The sequence below is a fragment of the Budorcas taxicolor genome, chromosome X (genome assembly GCF_023091745.1).
Source record: "Budorcas taxicolor isolate Tak-1 chromosome X, Takin1.1, whole genome shotgun sequence".
Lineage (NCBI taxonomy): Eukaryota > Metazoa > Chordata > Mammalia > Artiodactyla > Bovidae > Budorcas > Budorcas taxicolor.
Window position 1 is genome coordinate 92,010,373 of NC_068935.1, and position 25,523 is coordinate 92,035,895.

At 40.1% G+C, this 25,523-nt stretch overlaps 1 protein-coding gene across 1 annotated transcript in view; it reads right to left on the reverse strand.

Annotated features, from left to right (window-relative positions):
• Positions 1-25,523, reverse strand: part of FAM120C (family with sequence similarity 120C) — a 144,008-nt gene that overhangs the window by 63,917 nt on the left and 54,568 nt on the right. The window contains exons 3-8 of the mRNA XM_052663185.1: positions 24,685-24,767; positions 18,318-18,446; positions 2,615-2,714; positions 1,958-2,034; positions 1,233-1,513; positions 172-445 (exon numbers count right to left, since the gene is read on the reverse strand). Coding sequence (XP_052519145.1) covers positions 172-445; positions 1,233-1,513; positions 1,958-2,034; positions 2,615-2,714; positions 18,318-18,446; positions 24,685-24,767 — 944 coding nt within the window. The remainder of the gene's footprint in view (positions 1-171; positions 446-1,232; positions 1,514-1,957; positions 2,035-2,614; positions 2,715-18,317; positions 18,447-24,684; positions 24,768-25,523) is intronic.

Below are 25,523 nucleotides of genomic sequence, written 5' to 3' on the forward strand. Positions count from 1 at the left end.
CTGGTCTCACCTCCCTAGAGACCCTTGACACATGAAGGGCCCTAGCACACTTGGTCTCCTTTGATCTCCTTTCAGATACAAAGATCAGACTTTTCTCTGGTAACCTATAGTCCTATGAAGTTGAAGTACAGTGTGGAGAGCAGGGAGGTAAGTGTCGATGTGTTCTCTCACCTTAGTGAGGACATGGTAGATATATGGGTACATAAGACCCCTTCGATGTCTGTGTTCAGCAACCCGCAAGACTTCTGGAGCTACTGGAGGTAAGGGTGGAATGGTGATGTCCATATGGTTCCTTGTAGACATAGACAGGAGAGATGGGATGTGGGGCTCACCATCACCCAGGCTGGCATTTGAAACTCCAGCATCAATGGGCTCTACCCAAGAACCTCTGTCACTGTTTGGATCCTCCCATCCAGGTTGCTGCTGAAGTGTTTCTGTGATGTGACTAAAAGGTTTAAAAAGATAAGTATGGAAGACAGAAAGGAGGTTAATAAAGATATTTCAAATCAAGATGTCTATTCTGATTACAAGGAATCTTACAAACCCTCTAGAAGCCAGGACACTGGGTTAGCACTAGATCTGATACCATTCCTCTCAGTGGCCATCACTATCCTCCTATCTTCTTTCTTCAGATATAAACCAAAGCAATCAGAAGTCATGGGCTCCATTCTGAGTCCTTTATACCTTACAAAAGTCATGTTTAAAGTCTGCTTATGTTCTAAGGAAATAACTACAATTAAAACCTCAAAGTAGCTCTGTCTTCCAGGAATAATCTGCTTGGAGGAATAATCTAAGAAAAATGTTATACAAAATCCCACTGTTTTGATCCTTAGAACCTTTTTTAGTTACCAAGCAATATAACTGCATACTCAACTGTTTTAATATTTCAACTCTATAAAACCTTGCATTTTTTAAATGTTCAATCTACTCCTCTTCACAAACTGAGAGATGACAGACATGATACATACCACACCCCTACCAGGGTGTCCCTAGCCAGCTGCTATGCTGTCTTCTACCTCAGTGGCCTGGGTATCTGAAAATTATTACCTGTACAGGGTCCAAGTGATCATGAAGTGACAAAAACATAGAGTTTTCCTACTTCACTTAAGTGCAAAGAGTCACAGGAAAAAGCCAGGAACATACACTTTCCTACATTCCCTACCTAGGTTAAAAGTAAAAGAATAGAGATACTTCAGAAATCTATTTCCTGGGGTGCCTGTATAGCTACTTACTCAGAGCTGGCTCCTTCTGGCTCATCACCATCAGAGGAAGAGGAGTGGGAAGAGTCTGGTCCCAAAGGAGTTGAGGCTTTGGAAGTCAGGTAATTGGGAAACTGGGATGCAGAGGAATCATAAGAGATAGCCCAATTGGCAAAGGGGCTGTCCTGCAGCATGGAATCCTCAGAAAAAGCATGGGATTCCCCCAAAGCATGGGGGGAGAAGAGAAGAGAGGAGTTGGGTCCCACTGGGAATGGTGGTGGATATTTCATTTTCTGGGGCACGTGGTGAGAAAACTAAAGGACGAAACAGACACAAAAGCTATTTAACATTTTACCAGGCTCCAAGATGGTTCCCCCAAAGGTTGTGACACAGTGGATGAGGCCAGTGGCTGGAATTGTTGGAACACAAAGAACATACTAAGAATAACAAGAAATAATTCTAACAGTGATGTATGGACAGAATCCTTCAAAGGCAGGACAATGGACCAATCTATGTCTCCTAGAGTCATTCTTTCAATATTAGCTAATCTACATTCACAATGACCTAGTGGTTGCTGATTTGAATGTTTTCTTTAGAGTCTGCCAGCCTCAAGTTGAGAACGTGACATAGGTATATACAATCTTGACATTCTGATAATACTGAATCACCCGAACTCCTTAACTCAAGACTATAAAAATTGGGAAACAATCCTAGTCTAATGCTATCAAATGGTCTCAAGCTTCTTAAAAGATACTTACCATCGGCTTCCCAGCAGACAGAGTGCCCATTTGATTTTGTGGAATGGGAGGATTTCCAAGGCGATTATTTCGAAAACCTGAAGCAAAGAGAAAGTGCTATCTCCTTTAGTCAATCCTAATAATTCTACTCTGTTACATTCTGGTAACCTCATATCACCTGAGAAATTATTATGAATATGAGTTATAATTTACTGAACAGCTACTACGAGCTACACTAAGAATCTTACATAAATTATTTCTCATGATAACAACTTTATTAAGGAGGTATCATGAGCCACATTTCATGCAAATGTGACTTGCAAAGATCACACAGTGAGTACATAACAGAGGTAGAATTCAAATTCAGGCCTGACCCCCACAGATGGGGCAATTTTACGTATACCAGGCCACTACAGAGATTAGCACCATGCAGAGATTAGCACCAGAAGCCCAAGCTAAGGAAATGGCATTGGATCCCATCTATAAATTCAAGAAATGAGGGCCCTGTTTCATGTCACCTCTCTTATTACATGGAAATCAAAAGGCAAATGTCTATCAAATAGGAATAACTTCTATGAGGGTGCAATACAAATAAGTGATTCCACTCTGTCCCAGAAGTTCTGAGAGACCCAGTTTCTTCTACATAAAGAGCAGCCCGGGGTCAGATGGAAGCCTTACCTAAAAAGGAGGGCCCCACTGGCAGTGAAGAGAGTTTGGTTGTGACTGAATAGTACTCAACCGCTTTCTTGAATCGTTCTATTTTATCTTCTGTCCTGGACTGGATATAGGAATATCGGATGTTCAGAAGGAGAAATAACATGAGTGAACCTTTTTCATGCAATTTATAATTTGAGATTCAAAATAGTGGCAGAAATCAAATGTTTAAAGAAACCCAAGACAGCAATTTTTTTTATGCTGCAGAAAAGGTTAGGTAGGGAGAGAGTATTATAGAACATTAAAGCTCAAATACTTTAAAAAATTGTTTAAAAAGTTTACTTACATTTTGTGCTATTCTAAAATGCTTACATGATCATTAGAAAAAATACATAAAGATAGAAAAAAACTAAACAGTACCACCACCCAAAGATATTTTGATGTGTTTCCTTCCACTGATTTTTAAAATTCATTTTTGGGGGGTTGAAGTACGGCTAGTCTATTTTAATACATTTCTGTAATGGTTTATGGAAAACCTCGAACAAACTTCGAGTTTTTGGCCAACCCAACATTTTTTTTTTTCTATAGTTGATACCATACTTTATGTAAAATTTCATGTCTTGCTTTTATTATCAGAGAAGGCAATGGCACCCCACTCCAGTACTCTTGCCTGGAAAATCCCATGGATGGAGGAGCCTGGAGGCTGCAGTCCATGGGGTCGCTGAGGGTCGGACACGACTGAGCAACTTCACTTTCACTTTTCACTTTCATGCATTGGAGAAGGAAATGGCAACCCACTCCAGTGTTCTTGCCTGGAGAATCCCAGGGACGGGGGAGCCTGGTGGGCTGCCGTTTATGGGGTTGCACAGAGTCGGACACGACTGAAGCAACTTAGCAGGAGCAGCAGCAGCAGCTTTTATTATAGTACAAGATAATTTTGAATGGCTGAATATTTTATCATTGTAAGTGTATCATAAATTATTTAACTACTTCTCTAATACCCAATGTCTCAGCTATTTCTCACAATATGGCTATTAAAAGTTACACAACAAAGAACATATATGTACATAAAAGTTTTTTTGATTTCAAATTATGTCCTTAGGAAAATGTCCCCAAAGTGGAATTACTGGTTCAAAAGGTATGAATATTACAACCAAAACCACTTAAACATACGGAAAATCCATAATGTAAAATCACTATATATCATCCAGAAGGGTTAAAATTTAAGATTATAAATATCTAGACCTGGCAAGGATATGGAGTGACTTGAAGTCCAATACACTGCTTGTAGGAATATACATTGGTAGAGGTGAGAAAACAGTTTGGGAGTTTCTTATTATGCTAAACATATATTTGCCATATGGCACAGCAATCCTACTTTTAAGTACTTATCCAGGAAAAATAAGTACATATGTCCACCAAAAATATAAACAAGAATTCTAACAATAGCTTTATTTAATAGCACCAAACTAGAAATAATTCTATTAACAGAAGAATGGATAAATTATGATATATACATATGATAAAAAAAACTGTACAGTAATAAAGAACAAAGGACTGATACATGCAACAATATGGACTAATCTCAGACAATAATGAGTGAAAGGAGAAACAGACAAAAGAGTACATATGCACAAGTGCACTCATCTCATACGCTAGTAAAGTAACGCTCAAAATTCTCCAAGCCAGGCTTTAATAGTACATGAACCATGAACTTCTAGATGTTCAAGCTGGATTTAGAAAAGGCAGAGGAAGCAGAGATCAAATTGACAACATCTGTTGGATCATCGAAAAAGCAAGAGAGTTCCAGAAAAATATCAACTTCTGCTTTATTGACTATGACAAAGCCTTTGATTGTGTGGACCACATCAAACTCTGGAAAATTCTTCAAGTGATGGGAATACCAGACCACCTGACCTGCCTCTTGAGAAATCTGTATGCAGGTCAGGAAGCAATAGTTAGAACTGGACATGGAACAACAGACTGGTTCCAAATAGGAAAAGGAATATGTCAAGGCTGTATATTGTCACCCTGCTTATTTAACTTAAATGCAGAGTACATCATGAGAAACGCTGGGCTGGAAGAAGCACAAGCTGGAATTAATCAGAGAAATTGGGAGAAATATCAATAACCTCAGATATGCAGATAACACCACCCTTATGGCAGAAAGTGAAGAAGAACTAAAGATCCTCTTGATGAAAGTGAAAGAGGAGAGTGAAAAGGTTGGCTTGAAACTCAACATTCAGAAAACTAAGATCATGGCATCTGGTCCCATCACTTCATGGGAAATAGATGGGGAAACGGTGGAAACAGTAATAGACTTTATTTTCTTGGGCTCCCAAATCACCACAGATGGTGACTACAGCCATGACATTAAAGGACGCTTGCTCTTTGGAAGAAAAGTTATGATCAGCCTAGATGGCATATTATAAAGCAGAGACATTACTTTGCCAACAAAGGTCTGTCTAGTCAAAGCTATGGTTTTTCCAGTGGTCATGTATGGATGTGACAGTTGGACTATAAAGAAAGCTGAGCACTGAAGAATTGATGCTTTTAAACTGTGGTGTTGGAGAAGACTCTTGAGAGTCCCTTGGACTGCAAGGAGATCCAACCAGTCCATCCTAAAGGAGATCAGCCCTGAGTGTTCATTGGAAGGACTGATGTTGAAGATGAAACTCCAATACTTTGGCCACCTGATGTGAAGAGCTGACTCACTGGAAAAGACCCTGATGGTGGGAAAGATTGAAGGCAGGAGGAAAAGGGGATGACAGAGGATGCAATGGTTGGATGGCATCACCGACTCAATGGGCATGACTTTGAGTAAACTCTGGGAGTTGGCAGTGGACAGGGAGGCCTGGCGTGCTATAGTACATAGGGTTGCAAAGAGTCGGAAATGACTGAGTGACTGAATTTACTGAACTGAAAGTCCAAGTAGAAGTGAAATTTGGGCTTCCCAGGTGGGATAAGTGATAAAGAACTTGCCTGCCAATGCAGGAAACATAAGAGACCTGGGTTCCATCCCTTGGTCGGGAAGATCTCCTGGAGGAGGGCATGGTAACCCACTCCAGTATTCTTGCCTGGAGAATCTAATGGACAGAGGAGCCTGGCAGGCTATAGTCCACAGGGTCGCACAGAGTCAGACACTACTGACGCGACTTAGCACACATGCACAGAAGTGAAACTTACTTATGGCAATAGAAAATACCACTAATCTCTGTGGGGTTGGGGATGATTGAGAAGGGGGTTTTCCAATGTAATTTTAAAATCCTCTTGAATATAATTTATGACCTTTTAATATTTCATCAAATAGAATGTAAGATATTAAAGTCATTTCTAATTATAAATAATGTTCAAATAAGCATATTTTTACATGTTTCTTGGGTCATTTCATAGGAGATATTTTTAGAAGTGGAATTACTAGGTCAAAGGATATAGTCATTTTCATAGACTGTTGACACATGATATAAACCTCTTTCAGAAGCAGATGTCTCAAGTTATACTCTCATCATCAATGCATGTGTGCTAAGTAACAGAGAAGCCTGGTGGGCTACAGTCCATGGGGTTGCAAAGAGTTGGAGATGACTAAGCGACTAAACCACCAGGGACACAAATACAGATATTAACATATCCAGGTCATCTAGCCTCACTTTAGATACACAAGCCATACACAGAACTTCCCTTAATATTTCTACCTCTGTACCCTCATCCCTTCCCCAAAGTGACCAATGTAACCAGTTTGGTATGTGTCCTGTCATAACTTTTGCTGGTTATACATACACACATATATGTACATAAATACAGTTTTGTTTTTTTTTCCACATAAGTGGAATTGTATATTGTTTTTCAAATTGCCTTTTGCACTTAACAGTATGTTTTATAAATTATTATGTGTCAGTAAGTATACATCTATGACCCAATACCCTGAAATACTGAATTACATGTACTTCCCTCACTGTCCCACCCTGCTCTGTTTCCCGAAAGCTAAACATTAACTTTTCCTTCAAGGGGCACCAATTCTATGAAATCTTTCATTCTATGAAAACTTTATTGTTTTTTCCTTTGTTCTACTTATTTATTTGCTTCAACCTTCCCCATTAACCTCATGTTCTATGAGGACAAAGAATGGTTTATTCATATTTACATTCTGCTAACATGGGAAGTTAGTAAACATAGAAGTTTAATCAATATTTTACATATGATCATATTTAATTAAGCCCTACCATTTTCTTTTTGTTTTACATATTTATTTTTTAATTATTTTTTTTGGCTGCACTGGTCTTCATTGCTGCACGGATATTCTCTAGTTGTGGAGTGCAAGTTTCTCATTGTGGTGACTAATCTTGTTGCAGAGCACAGGCTCTAGGGTGCAAAGGTTTCAGTAGTTGTGGCACATGGGCTTAGTTGCCCTGTGGTATGTGGAATCTTCCTGGACCAGGGATTGAACCCATGTCCCCTGTGTTAGCAGGTGTATTCTTAATCACTGGACCACCGTGGAAGCCCCTAACCTTTTCATTAATAGATCCACAGAGGACACAAGTAGCAGAGTAGAAATTCATAATTTGATGCTGTTACTTAGCAGATTTTGTATGTTTGTTTAAAAGAGTTCTGATAATTCTATAACTGTTTAAAATATTCATGAAAATTATATAGCAACAATGAAGAATGGTTTAAGACATAATGTTAAGTGGAAAAAGCAAGTTAAAGGTGACTACACTGAGCTGACTACCACATCAAAAATATAAAGAGGACTAGGAAATACTATAAAACATTTAGGATGGAATTAGAAGCAAAGTCACTATTAAACAATTTTGTTTTGTTTAGTCAAAGGGGGATTCTTGTCATTAAGCTACAAAGGCAAGCAAAAGCTACATTAAAAATATTCAACACTCAACTGAATATGTACAAAATTTTTCCTCATTTACAAACAATGGAATATTGTTGTTGTTGAGTCTCTAAGTCATGTCTGAGTCTGCAATCCCATGGACTGCAGCATGCCAGGTTCCTCTGTCCTATACTATCTCCGTGAGTTTGCTCAAATTCATGTCCACTGAGTTGCTGATGCTATCTAACCATCTCATCCTCTGCCACCTTCGTCTCCTTTTGCCTTCAATCTTTTCCAGCAGCAGGGTCTTTTCCAATGAGTCGTCTCTTTGCATCAGTTTGCATCAGGTTTCAGTAACACTCCTTCCAATGAATAATCAGGGTTGATTTCCTTTCGGATTGACAGGTTTGATCTCCTTGCAGTCCAAGGAACTCTCAAGAGTATTCTCCAACACCACGATTCAAAAGCATCAATTCTTCAGTACTCAGCTTTATTTGTGGTCCAACTCTCACATCCGTATATGACTACTGGAAACATAGCTTTGACTATACAGACCTTTGTCTACAAAGTGATGTCTCTGCTTTTTAATTTGCTGTCTAGGAGCAAGCTTCCTTTGCTTCCAAGGAGCAAGCATCTTTTAATTTCATGGCTGCAATCACTATCCATAGTGATTTTGGAGCCCAAGAAAATAAAATCTGTCACTGCTTCCACTTTTCCCCCTTATATTTGCCATGAAGTGATGGGACCAGATACCATGATCTTAGTTCTTTAATGCTGAGTTTCAAGACAGTTTTTTCACTCTCCTCTTTCACCCTCATCAAGAGCTTCTTCAGTTCCTCTTCACCTTCTGCCACTGTAGTTGTATCATCTGTATATCTGAGGTTATTGATATTTCTCCCAGCAATTTTGGTTCCAGCTTATGATTCATCCAGCCCACATTTTGCATGATGCACTCTGCATATAATTAAATAAGCAGAGTGACAATATATAGCCTTGTTGTACTCCTTTCCCAATTTTGAACCAGTCAGTTGTTCCATGTCTGTTTCTAACTGTTGCTTCTTGCTTTCTTAGTCGCTCAGTCAGGTCCAACTCTTTGCGACCCTTTGAACTGGCTGTAGCCTGCCAGGCTCCTCTGTCCATGAGATTTTTCAGGCAAGAACATTGGAGTGGGTGCCATTTCCTCCTCCAGGGGATCTTCCCTACCCAGCGATCGAACCCGTGTCTCTTACCTGCATACAAATTTTTCAGGAGACAGGTAAGGTCATCTGGTACTTTCATCTCTTTAAGAATTTTCCAGTTTGTTGTGATCTACACAGTCAAAGGCTTTAGCATAGTCAGTGAAGAGGAAGTAGATTTTTTTTTCTGGAACTTCTTTGCTCTCTCCATGATCCAATGAATGTTGGCAATTTGATCTCTGGTTCCTCTCCCTCTTCGAAACCCAGCTTATACATGTGGAATTTATTGGTTCCTGTACTGTTGAAGCCTGCTACTGCTGCTGCTAAGTCGCGTCAGTTGTGTCCGACTCTGTGCGACCCCATAGAAGGAAGCCCACCAGGCTCCTCCGTCCCTGGGATTCTCCAGGCAAGAACCCTGGAATGGGTTGCCATTTCCTTCTCCAATGTAGGAAAGTGAAAAGTGAAAGTGAAGTCGCTCAGTCGTGCCCGACTCCTCACAACCCCATGGACTGCAGCCTACCAGGCTCCTCCGTCCATGGGATTTTCCAGGCTAGCTTGAAGGATTTTAAGTATTACCTTGCTAGCATGTGAAATGAGCATGACTGTATGGTAGTTTGAATACTCTTTGGCATTGCCTTTCTTTGGGATTGGAATGAAACTGACATTTCCAGTCCTATGGGCACAGCTGAGTTTTCCAAATTTGCTGGCACATTGAGTGCAGCACTTTAAACAGCATCATCTTTTATGATTTTAAACAGCTTAGCTGGAATTTCGTCACCTCCACTAGCTTTGTTCACAATGCTTCCGAAAGTCTACTTGACTTCATATTCCAGGATGTCTGGTTCTAGGTGAGTGACCACACCATCGTGATTATCCAGGTCATTAAGACCTTTTTTTGTATAGTTGTTTTGTGTATTCTTTCCACCTCTTCTTAATCTGTTAAGTCCTTGCCGTTTCTGTCCTTTATCATGGCCATCCTTGCATGAAATATTCCCTCAATACCTCCAATTTTCTTGAAGAGATCTCTAGTCTTTCCTATTCTGTTGTTTTCCTCTATTTCTTTGCATTGTTCATTTAAGAAGGTCTTATCTCTCCCTGCTATTCTCTGGAGCTCTGCATTCAGATGGATATATCTTTCCCTTTCTCCCTTGCCTATCACATCACTTCTTTCCTCAGGTATTTATAAAGTCTCCTCAGACAACCACTTTGCCTTCTTCCATTTCCTTTTCTTTGAGATGTTTTTGGTCACTGACTCCTGTGAAACATTATGAACCTCCATCCATAGTTCTTCAGGCATTCTGTCTACCAGATTTAATCCCTTGAATCTATTCATCACCTCCACTGTATAAGGAATTTGATTTAGGTCATACCTGAATGGGCCTAGTGGTTTTCCCTACTCTCTTGAATTTAAGTCTGAATTTTGCAATAAGGAGCTCATGATCTGAGCCACAGTCATTTCCAGGTTTTGTTTTTGCTGACTGTATAGACTTTCTCCATCTTTAGCTGCAAAGAACATAATCAGTCTGATTTTGGTTTTGACCACCTGGTGATGTCCACATGCAGAGTTGTCTCTTGGGTTGCTGGAAAAGGATGTTTGCTATGACCATCATCTTCTGGTGTCAGATCTTTTTGTCTTTTCATATTGTTCATGGAGTTCTCCAAGCACGAATACTGGAGTGGGTGGACATTTCCTCATCCAGTGGAACACGTCAATCTTGGGTGGCTGTGCACAGCAAGGCTCACAGCTTCACTGAGTTACACAAGCCCCTCTGCCATTACAAGGCTGTGATTCATGAAAGGGACAACAGAATATTATTCAATGTTAAAAAGGAAGGATATTCTGATATATCCTACAACATGGAAAAACCTTAAGTACATTATCCTAAGTGAAATAAGCCCATTGCAAATACAAATGCATATGCAAGCACACTCAGTCATGTCCGACTATTTGCAACCCCATGGACTGTAGCCCCATCAGGCTCCTCTGTCCATCCAGGCAAGAATACTGGAGTGGGTTGCCATTCCCTTCTCCAGGGGATCTTCCTCGCCCAGGGATTGAAGCTGTGTCTCTTGATCCTATTGCACTGAAGGCAGATTCTTTACTGCTAAGCCACTGGGAATTTCCTATATATAGTATAATTCCACTTATATGAAGTACGTAAAGTAGTCAAAATCAGAGATCAAAAGTAGAATAGGCTGAGAGGGAGGAGAGAATGGGGACTTATCTTTTAATGGTTGTAGATTATCAGTTTTACAAGATAATAAGAATTATAGGGATGAATGATGGTGATGGTTACACAATATTATGAATGTATTAATACCACTGAACATATATTTACAACGTTTAAGATGGTAAATTTTATATGCATTTTTATCACAATAAAAAATCAGCAGGAAAACGTATTCTCCATTTAAACAGTATTCCCTGCTTAATAAATACTAGGATCTCTCTCTAACGAACATGGCAATTTCTTGTTTTGTGGGTCAATCCCTTCCTAATTGTCTCATGCAAACAGCTGAAGTGAAGTCGCTCAGTCGTGTCCAACTCTTGGCGACCCCATGGACTGTAGCCCATGGGATTCTCCAGGCAAGAATACTGGAATGGGTTGCCATTTCCTTCTCCAGGGGAATCTTCCCGACCCAGGGATTGAACCCAGGTCTCCTGCACTGCAGGCAGACGATTTAACCTCTAAGCCACCAGGGAAGACGCAAACAGCTGAAAGTGCAATGCAAATTAACAAAGTGACTGGGTAAATCTGTCATAAAGTCAGGATTTCCCAAAGTAAAGAGACACGATGGAAGATGCCTCACATTATGCTAGAAGCCACAGACCAATGAGGATCTGTTACAGTTAGTTTTCAACAATGATGTAAGAAAGAATTATGAAAGATCATGGCAGGAAATGCACTTGAAAAAAGAATGATTTGAATATCAAAAGAATGTAAATCTTTTAAGAAAATATAACCCAAGTATGCTTTTTATTAAAACAAACACTGCACTTAAACTGTGCTAGAAAGTTACACGTGTCCTAGTGGGTATGAGAGCTATCAGAAAATTTTGTTTGCAATACTTATTCTTCATTCATATAAAAATTTTTTATCTGTTGTTCAGTTATTCAGTCACGACCAACTTTCTGCGACCCCATGGACTGCAGAACGCTAGGCTCCTCTCTCTTTCACCATCTCCCGGAGCTTGCTCAAACTCATGTCCACTGAGTCGGTGATGCCATACAACCATCTCATCCTCTGTCGTCCCTTTCTCCTCCCACCTTCAATCTTTCTCAGCATCAGAGTCTTTTCCAATGAGTCAGTTTGCCTCATCAGGTGGCTAAAGTATCAGAGGTTCAGCATCAGGCCTTCCAAAGAATATTCAGGACTGATTTCCTTTAGGATGGACTGGCTGGATCTCCTTGCAGTCCAAGAGACTCTCGAGAGTCTTCTCCAGTACCACAGTTCAAAAGCATCAATTCTTTGGCGCTCAGCTTTCTTTATACTGCAACTTTCACATCCATACATGATCACTGGAAAAACCATAGTTTTGAATACATGGACCTTTGCTGACAAAGGCATGTCTCTGCTTTTTAATATGCTGTCTAGGTTGGTCATGACTTTTCTTCCAAGGAGCTAGTGTCTTCTAATTTAATGGCTGCAGTCACCATCTGTGGTGATTTTGGAGCCCCACAAAATAAAGTCTGTCACTGTATCCACTGTTTCTCCATTTGCCATGAAGTGATGGGAACAGATGCCACGATCTTAAGTGTTCTGAATGTTGAGTTTAAAGCCAACTTTTTCACTCTCTTCTTTCACTTCCATCAAGAGGCACTTTAGTTCTTCTTCACTTTTTGCCGTAAGGGTGGTGTTATCTGCATATCTGAGGCTATTGATATTTCTGTTGGTAATCTTGATTACAGCTTGTGCTTCATCCAGCCCAACGTTCTTCATGATGTGCCCTGCATATAAGTTAAATAAGCAGGGTGACAATATACAGCCTTGACATACTCCTTTCCTGATTTGGAACCAGTCTGTTGTTCCATGTCCAGTTCTAACTGAGGCATCTTGACCTGCACAGATTTCTCAGGAGGCAGGTCAGGTGGTCTGGTATTCCCATCCCTTTAGGAATTTTCCACAGTTTGTTGTGATCCACACAGTCAAAGGCTTTGGCATAGTCAATAAAGCAGAAGTAGATGTTTTTCTGGAACTCTCTTGCTTTTTTGATGATCCAAAGGATGTTGGCAATCTGACCTCTGGTTCCTCTGACTTTTGTTGAACATCTGGAAGTTCACAGTTCATGTGCTGTTAAGGTCTGGCTTGGAGAATTTGGAGCATTACTTTACTAGCGTGTGAGATGAGTGCAATTGTACAGCAGTCTGAGCATTCTTTGGCATTGCCTTTCTTTGGGACTGGAATGAAAACTGATGTTTTCAAGTCCTATGGCCACTGTGGAGCTTTCCAAATTTGCTGGCATATTGAGTACAGCACTTTCACAGCATCATCTTTTAGGATTTGAAACAGCTCAACTGGAATTCCATCACCTCCACCAGCTCTGTTTGTAGCGATGCTTCCTAAGGCCCACTTGACTTTGCATTCCAGGATGTCTGGCTATAGGTGAGTGATCACAGCATCGTGATTATCTGGATCATGAAGATTTTTTCTGTATAGTTCTTCTGTGTATTCTCGCCACCTCTTCTTAATACTTTCTGCTTCTGTTAGGTCCAAACCATTTATGTCCTTTATTGTGCCCATCTTTGCATGAAATGTTCCCTTGGTATGTCTAATTTTTAAGAAGAGACCTCTAGTCTTTCCTATTCCATTGTTTCCCACTATTTCTTTGCATCGATCACTGAGGAAGGCTTTCTTATCTCTCCTTGTTATTCTGTGGAACTCTGCATTCAGATGGGCATATCTTTCCTTTTCTCTTTTGCATTTTGCTATTTGTAAGGCCTCCTCAGACAACCATTTGCTGGTTTGCATTTCTTTTTCTTGGGGATGGCCTTGATCACAGCCTCCTATACAACGTCATGAATCTCTGTCCATAGTTCTTCAGGCACTCGGTCTATCAGAAAGAATCTCTTGCATATACATTTGTAACTTCCACTGTATTGTTCTAAGGGATTACTGAAAGAGATGGGAATACCAGACCACCTGACCTGCCTCTTGAGAAACCTATATGCAGGTCAGGAAGCAACAGTTAGAACTGGACATGGAACAACAGACTGGTTCCAAATAGGAAAAGGAGTACGTCAAGGCTGTATATTGTCACCCTGCTTATTTAACTTATTTCCAGAGTACATAATGAGAAATGGTGGGCTGGAAGAAGCACAAGCTGGAATCAAGATTGCTGGGAGAAATATCAATAAGCTCAGATATGCAGATGACACTACCCTTATGGCAGAAAGTGAAGAAGAACTAAAAAGCCTCTTGATGAAAGTGAAAGAGGAGAGTGAAAAAGATGGCTTAAAGCTCAACATTCAGAAAACGAAGATCATGGCATCTGGTCCCATCACTTCAAGGGAAATAGATGGGGAAACAGTGTCAGACTTTATTTTGGGGGGGCTCCAAAAAAACTGCAGATGGTGATTACAGCCATGAAATTAAAAGATGCTTATTCCTTCTAAGGAAAGTTATGATCAATCTAGATAGCATAGCATATTAATAAGCAAAGACATTACTTTGCCAACTAAGGTCCATCTAGTCAAGGCTATGGTTTTTCCAGTAGTCATGTATGGATGTGAGAGTTGGACTGTGAAGAAAGCTGAGCACCAAAGAATTGATGCTTTTGAATTGTGGTGTTGGAGAAGATTCTTGAGAGTCCCTTGGACTGCAAGGAGATCCAACCAGTCCATTCTAAAGGTGATCAGTCGTGGGTGTTCATTGGAAGGACTGATGCTGAGGCTGAAACTCCAATACTTTGGCCACCTGATGTGGAAAACTAACTCATTTGAAAAGACCCAGATGCTGGGAAAGGTTAAGGGCAGAAGGAGAACGGGACGACAAAGGATGAGATGGCTGGATTGCATCACTGACTTGATGGACATGAGCTTGAGTGAACTTCGGGAGTTGGTGATGGATAGGGATGCCTGGTGTGCTGCAATTCATGGGGTCGCAAAGAGTTGGACATGACTGAGCGACTGAACTGAACTGAACTGATACCTGAATGGTCTAGTGGTATTCTCTACTTTCTTCAATTTAAGTTTGAATTTGGCAATAAGGAATTCATGATCTGAGCCACAGTCTGTTCCCAGTCTTCTTTTTGCTGACTGTATAGAACTTCTCCATCTTTGGCTGCAAAGAATATAATCCATCTGATTTCAGTATTGACCATCTGGTGATATCCATGTGCAGAGTCTTCTCTTGTGTTGTTGGAAGAGAGTGTTTGCTATGACCAGTGTGTTCCCTTGGCCAAACTCTGTTAGCCTTTGCCCTGCTTCATTCTGTACTCCAAGGTCAAATTTGCCTGTTTTCCAGGTATTTCTTGACTTCCTCCTTTTGTAGTCCAGTCCCCTATAATGAAAAGGACATCTTTTTTGGGTGTTAGTTCTAGAAGGTCTTGTAGGTCTTCACAGAACCGTTCAACTTCAGCTTCTTCAGCATTACTGGTCAGGGCATAGACTTGGATTACTGTCATATTGAACGGTTTGCCTTGGAAATGAACAGAGATCATTCTGTCATTTTTGAGATTGCATCCAAGTACTGCATTTTGAACTCTTTTGTTGACCATGATGGCTACTCCATTTCTTCTAAGGGATTCTTGCCCATAGTAGTAGCTATAATGGTCATCTGAGTTAAATTCACCCATTCCAGTCCATTTTAATTCGCTGATTCCTAAAATGTAGACATTCACTCTTGCCATCTCCTGTTAGACCACTTCCAATTTGCCTTGTTTCATGGATCTAACATTCTAGGTTTCTATTCAATATTGCTCTTTACAGCATTGGACTTTACTTCCATCACCAGTCACATCCACAACTGGGTTTTGTTTTTGCTTTGACTCCATTTCTTCATTCTTTCTGGAGTTATTTCCCCACTGACTTCCAGTAGCATATTGGGCACCTACTGACCTGGGGAGTTCATCTTTCAGTGTCCTATCTTCTTGCATTTTCATAGTGTTCCTACTGTTCATGGGGTTCTCAAGGGAAGAATAAAAAAATAAAGCCCAGAGATAAATCCATGCACCTATGGACAACTTATCTTCGACAAAGGAGGCAAGCATATACAATGGAGAAAAGACAATCTTTAACAAGTGGTGGTTGGAAAACTGGTCAACCACTTGTAAAAGAATGAAACTAGAACACTTTTTAACACCATACACAAAAATAAACTCAAAATGCATTAAAGATCTAAATGTAAGACCAGAAACTATAAAACTCCTAGAGGACAACAGGCAAAACACTCTGACAAAAATCACAGCAGGATCCTCTATGACCCACCTCCCAGAATACTGGAAATAAAAGCAAAAATAGACAAATGGGACCTAATTCAACATAAAAGCTTTTGCACAATGAAGGAAACTATAAGCAAGGTGAAAAGACAGCCTTTGGAATGGGAGAAAATAATAGCAAACGAAGCAACTGACAAAGAATTAATCTAAAAAATATACAAGGAGCTCCTGCAGCTCAATTCCAGAAAAATAAACGACCCAATCAAAAAATGGGCCAAAGAACTAAACAGACATTTCTCCAAAGAAGACATACAGATGGCTAACAAACACATCAAAAGATGCTCAACATCACTCATTATCAGAGAAATGCAAATCAAAACCACAATGTGGTGCCATCTCACACTGGTCAGAATGGCTGCTATCCTAAAATCTACAAACAATATATGCTGGAGAGGGTGTGGAGAAAAGGGAACCCTCTTACACTGGTGGTGGGAATGCAAACTAGTACAGCCACTATGGAGAACAGTGTGGAAATTCCTTTAAAAACTGGAAATAGACTGCCATATGACTCAGCAATCCTCCCACTACTGGGCATACACACTGAGGAAACCAGAATTGAAAGAGACTCGTGTACCCCAATGTTCATCGCAGCACTGTTTATAATAGCCAGGACATGGAAGCAACCTAGATGTCCATCGGCAGACGAATGGATAAGAAAGCTGTGGTACATATACACAATGGAATATTACTCAGCTGTTAAAAAGAATACATTTGAATCAGTTCTAATGAGGTGGATGAAACTGGAGCCTATTATACAGGTTGAAGTAAGTCAGAAAGAAAAACACCACTACAGTATATTAATGCATATATATAGAATTTAGAAAGATGGCAATGATGACCCTATATGCGAGACAGCAAAAGAGACATAGATGTATAGAATAGTCTTTTGCATTCTGTGGGAGAAGGTGAGGGCGGGATGATTTGAGAGAATAGCATTGAAATATGTATATTATCATATGTGAAACAGATCACCAGTCCAGGTTTGATGCATGAGATAGGGTGCTCAGGGCTGGTGCACTGGGATGACTCAGAGGGATGGGATGGGGAGGGAGGTGGGGGGCGGGGTTCAGGATGGGGAACAGATGTACACTGATCACTGATTCATGTCAATGTATCGCAAAAACCACTACAATACTGTAATGTAATCAGTCTCTAATTAAAATAAATAAATTAAAAAAGAGAAAAAAACAGTTTAAGTTAAACATACACTTACCATATGACCCAGAATTTCCATTGCTAGGTATTACAGTAGGGAAATTAAAACATATTCATACAAAAACCTGCACAGAAATGCTTATAGAAGCTGTATTTGAACCACTGAAAATTGGAAACAACTGAAATATTCTCTAGGGGTGAAAGCATAAAGAAAATGACATAGAGTAACACAATATATACTATGGCAATAAAAAGGGACGAATTATCCATAGATGCAACATTCAACAACTTAAAACAATCTCAAAGGCATTACTTTGAATGAAAAATGCCATTCTTAAAAGGTTACATACTCTATGATTCCATTCACATGGTATTCTCTAAAAGATATAAGTATGACAGAGAATAGACCAGTAGTTTCCAGGGATTAGGGATGAGTTCGGGTGTAATTATGAAGGGACAGCATGAGAAATTTCAGGGAAGGTTCAACTGTTCTGATCCTGATTGTGATACTGGCTACACAAATCTATACATGTTTTAAAAATCCATATAACCATACAAGTCAGTTTTACTGACTTTTAAATTTAAAATAGAACTGAAAAGCCCAGAGGATAAGTATAAATGAAATTGTCAAAAATAAAACTAACTTATTTTCCTAACTTTTAGTTTCATTTCATAAGATAAAATCCCAGGTGAGCCCTTTTTTCACTATTAATAATAAAACACTGTTGTTTCATATGGACGTACTTAAGTAGCCTTTTTCAGCACTCATTTTCCTCCAATAAGCAAGGCCTCCTTTATATTAAAATATACACTGAAAAAAAAAGAGAGGGATATATGCCAGAGTGATAACTATGGCAAGTTGTTTTTGGGTAATAAGAGTATAAGTGACATTTTCTAAATTCTGTAGAATGAGTTCATATAACTTTAATAATCAGTAGAAAAAAGGTAAAAAAAAATCCTTTAAATCCAGGCCTAGTGATGTTTTCTAAAAGAAACTTTGGGGCTCTAGTCTGTAAGAAGGGAGAAGATAAACACCTAGGAGGAGAGAAGGCAGGCAGCACAAAAATGATCAAATCTCCTGGTGGTACTTGTGAAGCAAGAAAACAGGCCATTCTTAGGAAGGTGAAGGCTAGCTTACCTGAGACTGTTTGAAAACATCCTTCCCAACTACATCCAGGTTTGAGGGGTCTTTGATGGAACTAACATACTCAGAAACAGCTTTGATTACCACATCACAGGGAGGAAGAACCAGCTGATGAGCTCTGACCTAGAAGAAGTAAGATAAGCAAAGCACATTGATATCTAAGATGGATCATTAAGAAAAAGGGTGAGACAGGAGTGAGATACAGAATTCAAATTCAGTAAATCCACTGAGAGATAGTTATCATCTTTTCTTTAAATTAATTTCCCCCTAATTTTCAGTACAGAACACGTGGAATCAAGACTGAAAAGGATAAAGAAAGAAAAAAACATATCAGCCATAATCCCACACCAAAGATTACTGTTTTATGGCACTACCATAATTAATCATGATAAATTGTCATGATACATTTTAGCTGTTTCCAAACTTCTGCTATTAAAGGTAATGTTGTAATGTGTGAATAATGTTTGGATCCTGATTTGAAATAACCACAAAAAAGCTTTTGTAAGACAAGCAGGAAAATCTAAAAATGGATTGGATATTAAGATGATATCAAGAAATTAACATTAATTTTCTTAGGAATAACAATGGCATTGTGCCTATGTAAGAAAATGCTCATATGTTTTACAGATGCATATCAAAGAACATGAGTGAAATAACTTAAGGAGTGGCATCTGTTTTAAAATATATGAGTAAGAGCAACAACAACAACAAAAACTCAAGCAAGTATGGCCACATGTTAACAATTACTGGCTATGGAAGATGTTACAGTGACAGCTAACTATATATGACTATATAACTAACTAACTATATATATATATGTAACTATATATGAGTGAACTCTGGGAGTTGGTGATGGACAGGGAGGCCTGGCATGCTGCGATTCATGGGGTCACAAAGAGTTCGGACACGACTGAGCGACTGAACTGAACTATATATTACTTTTCTATTTTTGTGATGCTTGAAAATTTTAAATGTTATGGTGAAATGTAGGTATGACTTGTTGTCCACCTTCCAATTATCTAATTACATGTTTCCTAGAATGATAATTGCTGAGCAAAAGGCTATCAACTTCTTAAAAGCTTTTCAATTCAGTTTACTTCAGTAGCTCAGTCGTGTCCTTGCAAACCCATGTCGTGTTTTTGCGACCCCATGGACTGCAGCATGCCAGGCTTTCCTATCCATCACCAACTCCCGGAGCTTACTCAAATTCATGTCCATCAAGTCAGTGATGCCATCCAACCATTGCATCCTCTGTCATCCCCTTCTCCTCCTGCCTTCAATCTTTTCCAGCATCAGTGTCTTTTCAAATGAGACAGCTCTTCGCATCAGGTGGCCAAAGTATTAGAGCTTCAGGTTCACCATCAGTCCTTCCAATGAACATTCAGGACTGATTTCCTTTAGTTTGATCTCCTTGCTGTCCAAGGGACTCTCAAGAGTCTTCTCCAACACCACAGTTCAAAAGCATCAGTTCTTTGGCACTCAGCTTTCTTTATGGTCCAACTTTCACATCCACATATGGCTACTGGAAAAATCATAGCTTTGACTAGATGGACCTTTGTCGGCAAAGTACTGTCTCTGCTTTCTAATATGCTGTCTAGGTTTGTCATAATTTTTCTTCCAAGGAGCAAGCATCTGTTCATTTCATTGCTGCAGTCACCATCTGCAGTGATTTTGGAGCCCAAGAAAATAGTCTGTCATGTTTCCATTGTTTCCCCATCTATTAGCCATGAAGTAATGGGACCAGATGCCATGATCTTAGTTTTTTGACAGTTGAGTTTTAAGCCAGCTTTTTCACTCTCCTCTTTCACTTTCATCAAGAGGTTCTTTAGTGTCTCTTTGCTTTCTGCCATACACGTGATGTCATCTGCATATCTGAGGTTATTGATAGTTCTCCCAGCAATCTTGATTCCAGCTTGTGCTTCTTCCAGCCCAGCGTTTCTCATGATGTACTCTGGAAATAAGTTAAATAAGCAGGGTGACAATATACAGCCTTGATGGACTCCATTTCCTATTTGGAACCAGTCTGTTGTTCCATGTCCAGTTCTAACTGTTGCTTCCTGACCTGTATACAGGTTTCTCAAGAGGCAGGTCAGGTGGTCTGGTATTCCCATCTCTCTCAGAATTTTCCACAGTTTATTGTGATCCATACAGTCAAAGGCTTTGGCATAGTCAATAAAGCAGAACTAGTTGTTTTTCCGGAACTCTTTTGCTTTTTCGATGATCCAGTGGATGTTGGCAATTTGATCAGAGCTGTACAAGAGGGCCAGACAGCGTAGGGCTTTGTAGGCCATGGCAGAGATTAGGTGAGTGGTATGAAGAGCCATTAGAGAATTTAAAAAAGAGCAGTGACATGATTTGAGTCAGTTTTTAAAATGACTCTGGCTGTTGTACTGGGAATAGATTTGGGGCTGGGGGTGAGAGGTCTTGGGACATGAAATAGTGAAAGCAGAAGACCAATAATTAGTAAAGTGGTATAATAATCCAGGCAAGAATGATGGCTTGCCCAAGGTAGTAGCTGTGAAAATGGTGAGAACTGGATATATTTTGAAGGAAGAACTAATGGCATTTCCTGACCAGAAGAGAGGTGGAGCAGGAGTAAGAGAGAAGTCAAGGATGACTCCAAGCCTTTCACGCTGAGCAACTGCAAGGATGAAGTTGCTGTTAATGAAAATTAGGGAAGGCTGTGGAAGGAACAGGTTTAGGGGAAAGATCAGGAGTTTCCATTTGGATGTGTTTCTTTGACAAGTTAGGTAGGCCATTAGATATTGGGAGCTAGAGTTCAAATGGGAGGTCAAAGCTGGAGACATATTTAGGAGTCATTAATGGACATATGGTATTTAAAGTCATGACACCAGATGAGATCAATCACCAAGGCAGTGTGTGTGGAAAGAAGAGAGAAAGGACTGAAGATAGAACTCTGGAACACTCCAAAGTTAAGTACATAAGACAAGGAAACAGCAAAGGAGACAGAAGCAGCAGCCAATGAAGCAGGTAGGACTACAAGAGAATAGGCTCCTTAAAGCCAAGTGAATAACATGTTCTCAGAGAGTAAGCAAGTGGGTCATATACTGCTGATTAGTCAAGCAAGATGAAAACTGAGAGTTAGCCATTAGATTTATTAACATCACAGTCACTGGTGACTGTTGAAAACAATTTCAGCACAGCAAATTGAAGAGAGAACAGGGAAAGGGGATAGTAAACAGCTAAAACATAGGCAACTCTCTAGAAGAGTTTGCTAAAAGGGAAGAAGAAATATGGAGCAGTAGCTTGGGTGGAGGGAGTGAAATCAAGAGCAGGTTTTATTTTTTCTGATGGATGCATGCTTATGCATCTGATGGCAAAGGGCCAATAAGAGAGGGAAAATGATGTGGGAGAAAGAGGGGAGAACTTCTGAAGTGATGTCCTTAAGTTAGTAAGGAGGCATGGATTCATTAAGAGCAGAAGGGTTGGCCTAAGATAGAACAGTGACAGGTATCCAAGGCAGCAGAGCATGCAGGTGAGAAGTTGAAAGGGTGGGACCTGGTGGAAGTTTTGCTCCCATTGCTTCAATTTTCTGAGTGAAATATGAAGCCAGATCATGAGCTGAGAATGAGCAAGGAAGGAGAATTAGAGGCTTGAGGAGAGAAGGAAAGATGTGAAATAGACAGACATCTAGGAGAGTGAAAGGATTAGGGAAATATAATACCACCACCAACTTACACTACCACAAGAAGTTTATGACAGCACCAGTCTCAACACAGCCTTGACAGGAGTGGATAGACTAATCTTTCAATATTTTCTAAACTGTTATGTTAAAAAAAAATCACACTGCTCATTTAATTTGCATCTCTGATCACTAGTGAGGTTTAACACCTAGTCATATTATTGGCCACTCTAGTTCCTCTTTTGCGGAGAAGGCAATGGCACCCCACCTCCAGTACTCTTGCCTGGAAAATCCCATTGACGAACGAGCCTGGAAGGCTGCAGTCCATGGGGTTGCTGAGGGTCAGACACGACTTCACTTTCACTTTTCACTTTCATGCATTGGAGAAGGAAATGGCAACCCACCCCAGTGTTCTTGCCTGGAGAATCTCAGGGACAGGGGAGCCTGGTGGGCTGCCATCTCTGGGGTCGCACAGAGTCGGACACGACTGAAGCGACTTAGCAGCAGCAGCAGGAGTTCCTCTTTTGTGAATTGTCTGCTTCTTTCCTTTGCTCATTTTTTCATTTACTACGGTATTAGTATTAATATTTTTCTTCATAGGTTTGTATGAATCCTTAAGATAATAAGGGTGTAAGATAATAGAAAACATATATTGTTCTCTGACCGCAGTTCCTGGCATAGAGCAGCTAAAATCTTTGTAATTTCCTAGGTGGTAAGAGCACTCCACAGGAAAAAACCATAGCCTTGACTAGACGGATCTTAGTCAGCAAAGTAATGTCTTTGCTTTTGAATATACTATCTAGGTTGGTCATAACTTTTCTCCCAAGGAATAAGCATCTTTTAATTTCATGGCTGCAGTCACCATCTTCAGTGATTCTGGAGCCCCCAAAAATAAAGTCTGACACTGTTTCCCCTGTTTCCCAATCTATTTCCCATGAAGTGATGGGACTGGATGCCATGATCTTCGTTTTCTGAATGTTGAGCTTTAAGCCAACTTTTTCGCTCTCCTCTTTCACTTTCATCAAGAGGCTTTTTAGTTCCTCTTTACTTTCTGCCATAAGGGTGGTGTCCTCTGCATATCTGAGGTTATTGATATTTCTCCTGGCAATCTTGATTCCAGCTTGTGTTTCTTCCAGTCCAGTGTTTCTCATGATGTACTCTGCATAGAAGTTAAATAAGCAGGGTGACAATATACAGCCTTGACGTACTCCTTTTCCTATTTGAAACCAGTCTGTTGTTCCATGCCCAGTTCTAACTGTTGCTTCCTGACCTGCATATAGGTTTCTCAAGAGGCAGGTTAGGTGGTCTGGTATTCCCATCTCTTTCAGAATTTTCCAGTTTATTGTGATCCACACAGTCAAAGGCTTTGGCATAGTCAATAAACCAGAAATAGATGTTTTTCAGGAACTCTTTTGCTTTTTCCATGATCCAGCAGATGTTGGCAATTTGATCTCTGGTTCCTCTGCCTTTTCTAAATCCAGCTTGAACATCAGGGAGTTCACGGTTCACGTATTGCTGAAGCCTGGCTTGGAGAATTTTGAGCATTACTTTACTAGTGTGTGAGATGAGTGCAATTGTGCAGTAATTTGAGCGTTCTTTTGCATTTCCTTTCTTTGGAATTGGAATGAAAACTGAGCGCCAAAGAATTGATGCTTTTGAACTGTGGTGTTCAAGAAGACCCTTGAGAGTCCCTTGGACTGCAAGGAGATCCAACCAGTCCATTCTGAAGGAGATCAGCCCTGGGATTTCTTTGGAAGGAATGATGCTAAAGCTGAAACTTCAGTACTTTGGCCACCTCATGAGAAGAGTTGACTCATTGGAAAAGACTCTGATGCTGGGAGGGATTGGGGGCAGGAGAAGAAGGGGACGACCGCGGATGAGATGGCTGGATGGCATCACTGACTCGATGGACGTGAGTCTGAGTGAACTCCAGGAGGTGGTGGTGAACAGGGAGGCCTGGCGTGCTGCAATTCATGGGGTTGCAAAGAGTCGGACACAACTGAGCGACTGAACTGAACTGAACTGAAGAGCACTCCTGTGCTCAGGGTCCTCCCAGACCTCATCCTATGTATCTCTTCATCTGGCTGTTCATCTGCATCCTTTATTATACCCTTTGATAAACTGATACATGTAAGTACGTATTTCCCTGAGTTCTATGAGGTGCTTTAACAAATTTATTGAACCTGAGGAGGGAGTCGTTGGAACCTCAAAACTATAGCTAGTTGGTTAGTAAGACGCACAGGTGATAACCTGGGCTTGCAACTGCTATCTGAAAGTGTGTGGGGGGTGGGGCGGTCCTTGGAATTGAGCCCTGAACCTGTGCAATCTGACACTATCTTCAGGTAGTAGTGTTAGAATTGAGTTAAATTGTAGGATACCCAGCTGGTATCACAGAAAATTGTTTGGTGTGGGAAAAACTCCCCACATGTTTACTGACTAGAAGTGTCAAAAGTGAAGTACTCTGTGTGACAGTGGTAGTAGTGTGAGAGAGAGGAACAGAGAGGGAAGAAAGACACAGGGGGGGATAACTAGATTTTTCCCTATACATTAGGTAGAAAACCGAGTTTCTCCTTTTCAAGAGTATTGACCATAATTATAAATTTTTTCTAAGTATCTGAAATAATTTAAGCCTAATGAAAGATGTACTCTATTAAAATTTCAATCAAAACGTTATGTCCTCTAGGCATGGATGCACAGGCAGGAAATGGGGCACATTACCTTAAGTGATGCAAGGGGATGTTCTGGCCCCAAAAGGCTCCAGTGAAAAGCAGCCAGGTCCTCATCTGGGAGAATGTGGTTACCTATAAAGTATATCTGTCATTTATTGACTGTACAAATGTTTTCTTAGAATCTCCAGGCCATGAAGGGACTTTGGGGAAAAAAACCAATCAAATAATTCATACATATCTATGTTCTTAATTTAACAACTACAGTAACTATGTTTGATTATCTACTATGAATCACATACATTATATATATCATCTTTGTAATAACTGTGTATGGTAATATTATCTCCATTTTTATAGATAGGAAAACAGGTTTGAGTAAGTCTCTTGACTTTACCCAAGGTGCCACATCTAATAAGTGCCCACACCAGGCTAAGAATCTAGGACTGTCTGGCTCCAAAGTACATGCTATTTTCTGTCACCTGGTTATGCTGCCTTTTATAATAATAGCCACCATCTGCTGACTGCCTACTAAGTGCTGGGCATTTTATATATCTTATTTCATTTAATCTTCTCAATAACACTGTGAGGTATTATTATTCCATTTCACAGATGAGGAAACTGAAACCAGGAGGTGTAACTTCAGTGATTTGTCCAAGGCCTAATTCCAAAACTTGTGCTGACTCCACTAGATTATCCAAGCTCAAATCCGTTGGGATTATAAACAGAGGTCACACCTGAGACAAGATATTAACTTTCATGCTGTCAGTACTAGGAAAACCAACTCAAACATAATCAACAGTCTGCAGTAACTTTGAAATACATTTTTTAAAGAAAAACTGATAGATGGATATAAAGACAGATATACGATAAAGCAAGTTTAGTAAAATG